The 12,243-nt window shown below is 41.3% G+C and overlaps 1 protein-coding gene across 4 annotated transcripts in view; it reads left to right on the forward strand.

The window, feature by feature from the left end:
* rbm33a (RNA binding motif protein 33a) overlaps positions 1-9,777 on the forward strand; it is a 31,379-nt gene extending 21,602 nt beyond the window's left edge. For 2 of the 4 annotated variants that reach the window (XM_086306421.1, XM_086306422.1), the window contains exons 15-19: positions 79-870; positions 2,601-2,777; positions 3,561-3,746; positions 4,630-4,718; positions 4,870-9,777. In XM_086306421.1, the coding sequence (XP_086162547.1) occupies positions 79-870; positions 2,601-2,777; positions 3,561-3,746; positions 4,630-4,718; positions 4,870-4,918 (1,293 nt within the window). In that variant the 3' untranslated portion in view covers positions 4,919-9,777. The remainder of the gene's footprint in view (positions 1-78; positions 871-2,600; positions 2,778-3,560; positions 3,747-4,629; positions 4,719-4,869) is intronic. The other 2 variants (XM_086306424.1, XM_086306423.1) reach the window with 2 other exon arrangements.
* The last annotated feature ends 2,466 nt before the right edge of the window (positions 9,778-12,243 follow it).

The raw sequence follows: 12,243 nt of genomic DNA on the forward strand, positions 1-12,243 counted from the left end.
GATTAAAATAAGACACAGTGCTACATCCAGGAAGTGAAGTGTGGCAGGCATATTTCCAGCTTGTGTTTTGTGCTACAGGATCCTGATGAGGATGAGGAGACACGGCAGTATCGTCTGAAGATTGAGGAGCAGAAGCGTCTGAGAGAGGAGATTCTAAAGAGGAAGGAGATGCGACGGCAGATGCAGGCTGGTGTCAGGAAGAAGGAGCTGCTTGAAAGACTTAATGCCCAGGCACCAAGCCAAGGCACCACTACTACACAAGCTCAGCCCGAGCAACCAAATAAGCAAATACCACACCCTGTACCTCCAGCACAACAACAGCAGCAGCAGCGGCAGCAGCAACCACCACCAGAACACAAACCACAACAGCAACTGCAACCACAACAGCAACTGCAACCACAACAGCAACTGCAACCACAACAGCAAAGACAGTTTCCTCAGAGAACACAACAATCAGTAAATCCCACATTAAAGACTGGCAATATAGGTAACACCATCCCTCCCAGCAGTGCTGCTCAGACCCCCGCGCCCCGTCCCAATGTCAGGACACGGCTGCAGATGGTAAAAGGCAGCATTCAGCAGCAACAGCCTGCCCGGCCTGTTAAGCAACCCCAACAAAATCAGCTGCAGCCAGTGCAGCAGCGAAGAAGCAGCGCTTTGCAGAACGTAAACCGACCTGGTGCTCCGATCCAAACCATTCAAGTTCCTCAAAGGAACGTACCTGATACTCCTTCAGCGAGTCCAGCCATGGCTCAGGCTCAAGGACCTAAACTTGGCGCTAAAAGAACTGTGATGCAGCGGGCAAGGAGTACTAGCTTCGAGCGCCAGCAGGTGCCGCAAAAAGTCAGAGTCGTCAAACTTTCAGGAGCGGTGAGCATATGATTTCATTTTTATCCTACACCTCTTTGCCTGTTTTGGTTTGACATTTATTTGATCCTCTTCAGCAGATTTTACCCACATGGGAAACTACACAGTTTTGAAAGGAAATGCCACTGATTGCCCTCACTGTCTGTGTTGCAGTCCAGATGATATCTAACCTATGGGAATGACATAGTGATGTCTGTGTCATTTTGGAAAAATTGATCTGTTAAGAGTTTCCTCTCTTAAGCTTTGGGATCTGGTATTTAAGCCACAGTGTCTTTACATACATTTTACCTAGAGAACACAGAAAGCCTGGAGGCATTAAAAGAGAGCAATATGACATTTATCTGTGGAGTTGGGGACACCTCATCACTGCTCCTAAAGGTTGATATCCTCTTTTCAGGACAGAAGAGTATTCTTTTAATGATAAAGGCCTCGGAGGGGGTAAAATAAGAATGACGGTAACGGCGGTAAAGTCCAGAATTACCACTGCTGTCTGTTTTTGTACTTGCTTGATAAGTTACTGCTGTGGCCTTAATTGCACATTAATCTTTATTGAAAAACCACAAAAGCGTGCATGTTAAACATTCATACTTGTCACTGATGAGATGTGTTGGTGGGATATGATAGTATTTGAAATAAGCTGCTTTTCGACTTCATCCCAGAGGATCAAGCCGCCGAGCCAAAATCACAGGCTGGCTGCAGATGAAGATAACTGGGTGTCAGCGCGTTAATGGAAACCTGCGCAGAGCTATCTGATGTAGCGCATCTTGGAGAAAAAAAGAGGAGTGGGATGTGAAGTGGGGAGAGAGAGATGGAAAGGGAAAGAAACGGCTAGGGCCCTATAGCAGCAGTGAAAAGAACATTCTCCAGGTGCTCTCTCTTCCACATTGTTCTGCTGTCATCAACGGGAGCTTGACAATGTTATCTCCTTTCCTTATTTTTCCTCACACTCTCTCTCTCCCTTTCTTGTCATCCCTCAGTTGCTTTTTTTCCCTCAGCCCATCTCTCAGGTGCGAAGCAACAAAAGATGCCAATCCAAGACTCTTGTAATTAATCTTTTTTGGTTGAAGGTGGTGGCAGTGGGGGGAGAAACATAATACCTGTGTAAGAAAGTTGCCACTTTTGAGGATTTGGATTTGTATGGCTTAGGCACACAGATAAGAGGCAAATTATATTTTCATCAGGGATAATACAAAGCAGTGCAAAACACAAAAGCTGGGGAGGAGGGGAGCGCGCAAGGGAGATGGGGTACACATCGAGCTGCTGTCGTTTCAGTGTAATGCAGCTTAGCATTTGATGGGCGCAATCAGGAGCTGTGATTTCTATAGGAGGGATTAATCCATTTATTCTCAGCTGGGGACAGGTCAGAGATATCGCCTCTTTTCTTCCCTCGTATTGATCTGTCACATCTTTCTGCAGACTCGGGGAGGAGACGACCTTCAATTCCTCCCTGCATGTCAACACAGTTGAGCTGTGACTTTATTTGATAATGAGACCATCACCTTGTTGAGCTGATCTTTATTCTCCACAGCCTGGCGGATACGAATCCAGCGTCCAGTCCTGACTGATTTTAACGTTGTAGATATGTCCTTGCATTTCTCCCAGTTGCCCATAAACCACTTTCCCCTAAATGCTTAATGTGCATAAGGTGATTTTAAAAAGTGGGAAGTTTATAATTAATTATTCTTGTTTTTTGAGATGCTAAATTAGTTTTGCCCTCCATCATTCCCATCCAGAGTGGAAAGGGGCCTGAGGCCACAAGCAGCCCAGTACAGGAACAAGGCGCCTGGCCAGCAGCTACGCTCAACCAGGGCATCCAAAGGAAAGTTACCATGACAGGACAACAGCAACAGGGACCAGGTGGACCGTCACAGGCTAGCCGCGGGGGCATGGGCAACCCACAACAAAACAGGGTATGCTCAAAATGAGCTCTGTTTCTTTTGTGGTGTAGACACTAGAGAGAATTTCGCCTGAAATGTGATTATTAATGGAGGTCAGTGCACATGCGATGGCAGTTCTGCTATAAAAGAAGCTGAAATGACTCCTGTAAAGTTGTCCTGTGCCAGTGGCACTCCTGTGGCATTCAGTAGACGTACCAATCGAGGAGTTGTAATAAGACAGGACAGTATGCCAGGTGCGGGAGTATTGACAGGCTGAAAATGGTGTAACACAGGGGGACTACACAAGGTCCCCTGGCCTCTCTGCACGCCTGTCACCGCCAGGCTCCTGTCACTGTTACCGTACTCACTGGCGCTGACAGGGTAAGGCAGCCACCATAACGCTTGCATGGCTCCTCTCCCTTTATGCTCCCCCGCCCCCCAACACATACAGACATATTCCCACTAGCTCCTCTCCTCTCTTCCTCCTCCCCTCCTCCTCTTCTTCCTCCCCCTCTGCTGCTGAAGCAACATATCTCTCACTCACAAGCTCATATGAAGATATGCCACGCCGCTTGCATCGTGTTCTGATGTTGATGTTCAATGCAGAAATATGACGAGTCAATCATGTGAAAGCGTGACAAGGCTGAGAGGTGTGAGAGGGAAACGTGTAGAATTTTAAAAATTTGCCTTTGTGCTCAGAAAACTCTCCACACGGCTGAATGCACCTGCGTGCCCGTTTTTAGAAGGAGAAGGTTCACTCTGTACATCTGTGGTCTCTCTCTCTGTTTTTAAAATGACTCCTTCCATCGATTTTAGGTTGTTGTGTCAGGCCGGGGCCGAGGTAGAGGGGGTAGCCAGATGGGTCGAGGTCGTCCGATGCCCACCAGACAGAGCCAAAAGACTGCTGAGAGTGAGCGCTGCACTGTGTCCATTGAAGGCCTCTCCTCATCTACAACCGATTTGCAGCTTAAGAACCTTCTGAGGTCCATCGGCCCAATAGAGGTGGGTACCAAATACATCACCCTGGAGAATATGGTGTATTTATATTGTGTTTCCATACCTCGTTGACATGGCTTGGCTAAAGCTGAATTTATGCATTGTTTTTACATTAAAGCCTCATACATCACACTATTAGGTGATCTGCTTTAATGGTCAGATTGTCCTGTTGTAACCCTTTAGGGATTGCCAGTCATTGATAGCATTGCTACTAAGGTAGGTTGGCAGAGAAGGTTAAAGTGGACCCTTTTAGAGTATACATGTGTATAGATACACTAAGTTATGAATCTTGGGGGTCTTCACCCCCCCCCCCCCCCAAGATTAATAAAAGAAATGAGCTCAATGAGTATCTCTGCACGTTTAGTCAGATTATTCTCCAAATTGAAAAATCCCCCCTCGTATGACGATGCTGCATACACACATTAATTTTAAAGTGTGCAGAAGTCTGAGCGTGTGTTTGCGTGCACATCTCCGTGCACACCCAGACACATCTGCGTTTGCAAGTGTTGCTTATATGTGATGTGACATGAAACTGTAGCGAGGTAGATTCCGTTTTGAATAATCTGTTATGTTATTTATTTAAAAGATTAAATTATCAAATTAGGTAAGAATTGGCGAGATATTGCCGATCACTTTGGTCATCTTGACGCCCTACTTCACACTGAAAACTTAGAAACCACATATTTAGTGGCACCCACCAGTGACAGCAATGGCGTTTCTTATCTGCAACCCCACAGCGCCCTCTGTTGTAGCGATTCAGTAGGTTAGCTTTGAAAGATCCAATTGATTATTCCCTTTCTTGTTACCACCCCCGCTCCCCCTTGCGGAGGAAAGGAGTATGCACTTCTATTTAGTTGGGCCTTTCCCCCCCATTTTTATCCACTTGCAGACTTTCAAAATGGTGCCCCAGCAGAGGAAAGCATTTGCTACATTTTCCAGTCCCCAACATGCAGCAAGTTTCCAAATGAGCTTCCACAGGTACTGAACACAGCTCCTTCCTTTTATCTTTGTAAACATGTCAGACATACTCCAGTAGACCTTTTTATATTTTCCAGTTTAGCTGCTGTACAGTGTCATAGGTATCTCCATCCACAGTGGCTCAAACATTGTTATCACAATTATCACACAGGCACATGATTGATTTGTCCCACATTGATGTGTCGCTGATTGACGGATGAGGAGCGTTATAAAGCCAGCGGGTCCTTTTGCAAGAAGTCGCTCTCTCCCAACGCCGGAGGGTCTCCTGCACAGCTCCAACCTGGTCTACAGATACTTCTCCATTTCTTTTGGGGGTCACTAACATTCAACGCCTCTGCACATCATTCATCAAGTCGTCTCCCATCGAGCTGGGACAGTGAACACAAAGACATTTAGCTGAGAGCATGCCTGTGTTTGACTTTTTCTACCAAGTGTCTGCAGTTGTGAAAATGGCACTGGAGAGATACTGGATACCTTCTGCTATTTCAATGTAGTTTGTGATTAATGTTTATTTTGCATCTGACATGGACACTATAAGTAGAGCTCATCATGGGATAATGGTTGCTCCCCTCTTTAGTGAAATCCTTCGTGACAAATGACACTTGAACGCTGTGATTCTAACGTGACCACTTAATAGAATTTTTTATGTTATTAGTGGTGTGGTGCTCATATAGGGGGACTTGTTGTGGTGGGATGCGGTCAGCCTGTTCATGTAGTGGGTCTCCCCTGTCTGTAGATGGCAGTATTTTATCACTATTGGTGTTTCAGTCTTTCTCTCGTAGCCCTGCATTCGGGTAGCTGTGAAGTCTGTTTTTTGGTCTATGGCACTACCTAGTGGGGTTCCTGCATATAGGCGGAGAGGTGTCCTGGTTGTGATGATTCAAGATGTCATAGCAGTGACCAAAACCCAGCTGGGATAGGCTGTGATTATTTTTTTTGCTAAATTCCCTGTGGTTTAAAGAATTGTAAATGTGGGCACTGATGAGTTGATTTCTCCTGTTTTTCAGTTTTATTGTTGCTTACTAAGTCCTTTCTATCTCTCTCTCTCTCTCTCTCTCTCGTTTAAGTTAGTTGGTTATTACTCAGCTTTTAACTGTTAACTAGAAAACATTGTGGATGAACCTTTCATGCCTTGTTTGACCTGCATTTTAGTTGGATGTCTGATTATGTAGTAGTTAGATTTAGGTTGTGCCGAGTGTGCTTTGGGGCTGTGAGTATGTAGACATGTTTTTTGAGTTTTCTTTCTTTCTTTTTAATGAGCTTGGCAGGGTATTTGACATTGTTGGTAGATGGAAAAGAACTGTTTCCAGTTCTCTGCAGGATAAACAGACATTTCTGTGAAGTTCCTCGAGGATACATTCCTTACTCTCCTCTGGAATTGGAATAAGTTTGGAAATATTTACCCAAATTTGAGTGACTATCAGCTTATTGATCAGTAAGCTGCACAGCAGACTGTTTTTCCTTCACGCAGAGCGGTCAGATTGGATAAAAGAGGAGGAAATATAAACAAAATTCACCTTAATAATTTGCCCTGGAGACTGTAGAGAGATACATTTTCTAAATACACTAATTTCTCTTTTGTCAGTTTTACACATTTTTTTCCAAGGCATCACTTACTAGCTCGTCACATTTTAAATTTTTTTTGTTATTCAGATTTTTTTCTCCTCATCACAAAACTGTTTGTGTATTGTAGTTGTAAAAATGTGTTAAAAGTTTAAATGCAGACGTTTTTTCACATCGAAGACTGAAATTGTTTTATATACATTATTCAAAGGGACGAGACAGAACAACGAGAGGGGGCAACCATTACCCGCGTAGTGATCATGTGCATAAGTCAGGCTTTCACTCGATATTTAACTCGTTAAATTTTTTTGAGTTCACTCACGTTGTATCAGGAGAAACAACTTTTATATGTAAAGGATATGCTGACGTGTCCAGATATGTCATTTTTACAAGTATTTTGTTTGTATTTTCAAACGAGGAATGACTGGACCACATTTGTGTTAAACAATACATTTGACAAAAAGTTTAAGGTGAAAAGAAAAAAACGAACAAATAACCAAAAACAAAAGTGTAAATAAAAATATGGCCAATATACCGTGAACATGCAGGTATGTGAAGCCACTTGAACTTTAGCCCAAAGACGTGTGGTTGTGTGTGATGTCCATGTGTTATGTGCCTTTATGATAACGTAGTTTTCATCTTCTGTGCCACACTTTCTACTCGTTTGTACTTTTTAACGTATTCTGTAAGTTTGGGGGTTTTAACTATGCAACATATGACGTAAATGCGTTTGGAAACTTGCGTATTTTCTTGGGATGAACCACTTTTTTAAGTAATTTTTGATTTTGTAGGTTTATAGACGCAAAAAAACAAAAACAAAAAATGAGCAGTATTATGGCAAGAGATACTACCTCAAAGTTGAAGGGGAATATCACTGAATTTATTTCCTTAAATGAGAAATTTTGGCCTGAAAATTTAGCATTGAGGTCATCTGAATGTGCAGCTCCATAAAATGAGAAGCATTGCTACTCGGCTGGTAGGGAAAAGGTACGAGTTTTATGCCAAAAAAAAAGGTCACCACTTTTATTTTATTCTTTTAATCTGTCTGAAAGTCTGTTCCCAGCTGTGCCTCTAGGTGGCGCTACAGATTAACCTCCCTGATTTTGTGGTTTGAGAAATGTGTACTAATTGGCTTCTCTGTCCTGTCTGCATGTGTTGAATCACATCACAAATTTAGTGGTATTTCCCTTATGTTACTTGAAGTTACTAATAATCCATAAAGGTTTAAAATAAGCCACCAGTACATTCTCAGCAAGTACCCAAAGTATTCGATCCCACAAATTTCCTCTTCTTCATATAAACAGTGAAGTTGTGGCGTTTTTTAAAAAATTATTTATTGTTTTATTTATTTTTTTGTATGTTGCAGAAATCTGGTTTATTTATGTTTTATTCTTTTTTTGTTTGACATTTTTTAGCCTTTTCTGTGTATTGACGGTTATGTATTTATTGTCTTTCATGTTGTGGGTTACTCGCTCGAGTTTTAGTGCTACGCTAAATCCTGTGGATTTGAAAGAGTAACGGCAATGCCAGGTCATAGTGATATTGTTATAAGACGTCAGGTCTTTTAATACCAGAACAGATTCATATTGAATCTTATCTGTACCTTAATGTGAAGAATTTCATACAGACGTGTACTGTGAATTTTTAAAAGTGATTAATTTTAATTGGGGGGAAAAAAGGCTTATTTAAGTTACAGCATGTTTTTCCAAACATGCCACCTCATATGGTTGTAGTAGGTATTTAACATAGAAGGGCTTGCCTGTCAGTTGTGAATGCAGCTTTCTTATGCTTGCATAAGAAACCTCCATAAAGGCTGCTGATGATTATAGTGAGAATATTTCGCATATTTGGGTCAAAGGTTGAGTTTTGCACAGCACTAACTTGTAACTTTTTTTTAACAGGTACATTTAAGGTGCAGAGTCGCTGAATTACTCACTGAATTCTGTCTTTTTCTTCAGATCAAATCCTCTACCATGGAGCAGAGTGACAAATCCATTTTTTAAAAGCACATTTAAGAGGCCATACCAAAGGTTTAACATGTTTTAGTCAATTAACAAAGTGCATTTGCGAGTGACCTGAAATTAAGCAGGCTGTTTATATTAATCTGCTAAAAGTATCCCCTGTTTATATTGCTAATGTAATCATCTGAGGCCTTTTCCCAGAAACCTATCAGGTCATTTAACATCATATAACCTCACCCAGTTTCTCAAAGCCTTTGTTGTTCTGCTAGAAAAATAATCAACCTGTTTTCTGAGCAGGGAATTCTTCAAGGATCTTTTTTATTTTTTACAGTTAATTTCAGTTCAGTTTTATTTGTAGACTTCCAATTCACTACAACAGTTTGCTTAAGGCGCTTTATATTCTAAGGTAAAGACCCTACAGCGATGCAGAGAAAAGCCCAACAATCAGACGACCCCCTATGAGCGAGCACTTGGTGACAGTGGAGGGCAAAAACTGCCTTTTAACAGGAAAACTAAAAAAGTGTTAAATGACCTGTGACTGATTCAGTCATTAACTAAGAGGTTGAGTAAAAGCATGAAACACCTCTGGTGTGGTCCCACACTTGCTCTTGTGGTGCTCTTTGTTTGATCACACTTGGTGGCACGATGGTGCAGTTGAGATTTGATTCACCTGACGTGACCGCTAGCCATCTCAGGTGTGAGTACAACAGAGAGACATCTGTAACTAACGCATACTTTTACTTTATTTTAACAGCGTGCCAGTAAGAGGAGCCATTGACCAGCTTAAACCATGATACTGCCTTAACTCATTCGCTTAACACTTCACGTTCTTTCACAGCCTCGCCATCTCCGGCCCCGAGATGAAGATTTCATTTCCCTCACTCGACAGTTGTTGGTGCGTTCAGGTTATCGGGCCTGTCGCCTTTTTCCTAACCACTTTTCCTGCTGTCACTGTTCTTTCAACTTGACCATATCTTGTCTTTTCCTTCCCGCTGCTGTTCTTCAATGAACTTAAAACTTCTGTATCAAGCAGGGTGGCCTGCCCGGATTACCATTGTTTGTTAGCCCAGTGGATGGAGGTTTCCATCTGTGTGACGACAGCCGGGTTCACTGAGCAGACACATAAACCTCTAAAGCAAGCTGCTTCATGGCTTTCACTGCACCAAAGGTCATTCCAGCTTCTTGACACTCACTGTTTGGTTGGAGTTTTAACACAAAGACACTGCACTGGTTTCGTCATCTCGAACTGTATGGTGCACCAAATGACTGTAAACCCAGCCCGTTGGGTTCTGACCAAAACAAAAAGCAAACTTTGAAGACATCTCTGTGTTTTTCACACTTGTGTCATAAGAAGGAATCATGTTGTGTTTGAATTATTCTGAAATGATTGTGCAATTTGTTCTGATGCTGTAAAAACTGGATTTTTCTACTATGACATGAAGACTTTTAAAGATACTTCATTTTTTAAGTACATTTAAGTTTCTATTCTTTATACCTCAAACTCATGAAAAATAAAAGTTTTTGATGCACTTTAATATTTCTGTGTTTTTATTGTTTTGGCTTTTTTTTTGCTCAAAACTTCAATCAAAATGAATAAAGGTTTCTGTAGCTAGAAGTGAATCGAAGCTAATCAAGACAAAATAAATTTTAATGTTTTCAATATTATATATCTTTTCTTTATTCTTCTGAACTTTGAAGATTGGAGAGTCATTCATCTTCATAATAAATGTTATTTATAGGCACCATTGTTTTTTTTTGTTGTTTTTTTAATTATTACATTATTTTTATTAATTTGACTCATTGTTCGTCATATGTCAAACAAATGCAAGTTGGGAAGTTTATGTACTAAAAGTAGCTGATGTAATCATCTGAAGCTTTCCTCAACCTTACCTGGTGACGTAAAACATTGAAATGTTTGCTGCAAAAAGTTTCTATATAAGCAATTACATGTTTTATTTCCAGTTCAGCTTCTTTTTTTTTGTAATTTTTACTTTAACAGAACAAATTTTCTTAATTAGAGCTAAAATACAAAGATACTTAAAAAGCTATTTTCCTTAGTTCATTCATGTTTCACAGCATAGAATTCCATCTTTGACCTTTCTGGACATCTTTTTTCTTGTCCAGTGCCTAACATTTCATCATTCCTAACCTCCACCCAGTTCAGTTTTGAGCTTTTTGCCACTGCAGGACTTCCCCTGGCCTAAAGGTTGAAGTCCTGTATCTCAAATTTGGTAACCAGTGTCACGAGCTAGTGTAATCCTTGTCCTAGATAAATGAGACCGTTGAGTTAGGACCGGCATATTTTGGCCTTCAGGGAGAAAAAAATAAAGCAACCAAAATCACTGTAGTTATTTCTACAGACTTTTTCTCTCATGGGTTTATACTTTAATTGGGAATTCTAAACTGGACGAGAGTGTGTTCGGCTCACTGTGTGTGTTAGCTCTGTGATAGTGGCGACCTGTCCAGTGTGTACGCTGCCTTTTGCCTTACGACAGCTGACCGACCCCGAAGTGGAAAAGTGGACGAAGATGAATTTAACAAATTTGGAACAAATTGGAAATTTGTTGGCCTCAGATTTTTGCCTGGTTAAAAACAGGGCAACACTCATGAAATATGGAAGGCTCTCATTTTAAACACGTAGAAATCAGGGGTGTCAAACATAAGGCCCAGTGTCCAAAATCAGCCAGGACGACCAATCCGGCCGACCGGATGGTTTTTAGAAAAGATGAAGTAGGGAGTAGAGTTTGGACTTTTAACTTTATTTTAACTGAATTTTTTGATCATGTAGAAAAACTGGGACATACTACACTAATTTTAAAAAAAAATTAAGCTATCTCTGCATTTTGAGATGTGTAGGAAAACTTTACACTGACAAAAAGGGGTTTCACCTGTCCGGCCCACTTAAGATCAAAGTGGGTTGCATGTGGCCCACAACGTAAAATGAAGTTGATAATCTTGGTTTAAAGGCTTCTCACGTAATGCATGTAATATCTGTGTTTTATTACATTTGAAGAAGTCACAGAGCTATTTATGCTTTAAGAGCCATCTAGGGGACAGAGTGCAGACTGGAGTAGCAGAAGAATCTATTAGCCGACCTTTTGATTGGTGGACGACCCGCTCTACCTCCTGAGCCACAGCCTTCTCTTCCAGAGAATATTCTGCTTTTCCAGTCATTGCTGTTGTTCCAACTTGCTGTACGTGCATTCGAACATATCTCATCTGTTCTCTGAACTTAAGACTTCTGTACCAAGCAGGAGCAGGGGGGCCTGCCTGGATTACCACTGTTTGCTAGTCCAGTGGATGGAGGTTTCCATCTGACGACAGCCGGGTTCACTGAGGAGACACATAACTCTAAAGCAAGTTGCTTCACGGCTTTCACTTCACCAGAAGCTCCTTCCAGCTTCATCGCTGTTATATATTTTATTTATTTATTTTTTAACCTGGTGCCATCATCTCGGATGGTTTGACGCTACAAATAATGATTGATTGGTGTGTTTTCATCCCGATCACACGAGTCAGAAGAAGGGATCGTGTTGTCTGCTGGATTATTAAAAAAAACCACAACAACAACTGCATTTGGTCTGTTCTTTATGTCTTATATTTTGAAAATGATTCAAGATATTCAGTATTTTATGTAAATTGAAAATGTCACATTTGATACCAGAAACAGGTGTGAAATAAACTTCTTGGTGACCTTTCTGTCATTTAGCCTTGTGTAACTTTGAGTAGAAATAGATGAAGCAGAATGAGTCCCAGCTAAAGAACTATTTTGTACTCTTACTTGTCTTAAAGTTAAGTAGTGCTCATTTGTAAACCCTTGTTACTGGTAGGGTATGCTTTCTATAAGTATGAGGGACGAATGCTTAGCACTGTTACCTTGCAGCAAAGTTCAGGGTTTTAATACAGGCAGCATCACTCTGGGTGGATTTTGTGTTCCTCGAACAATCAGAAACTTGATGCTGCTCAGCTCGGCCAAATATCAGAGTACAGAGTGTAGAAAA

Source organism: Aulonocara sp. 'chitande type north' Nkhata Bay, linkage group LG9 (genome assembly GCF_057382095.1).
Source record: "Aulonocara sp. 'chitande type north' Nkhata Bay isolate Kocher_YH1m ecotype deep benthic linkage group LG9, A_spYH_male_GT1.1, whole genome shotgun sequence".
NCBI classification, from domain to species: Eukaryota; Metazoa; Chordata; class Actinopteri; order Cichliformes; family Cichlidae; genus Aulonocara; species Aulonocara sp. 'chitande type north' Nkhata Bay.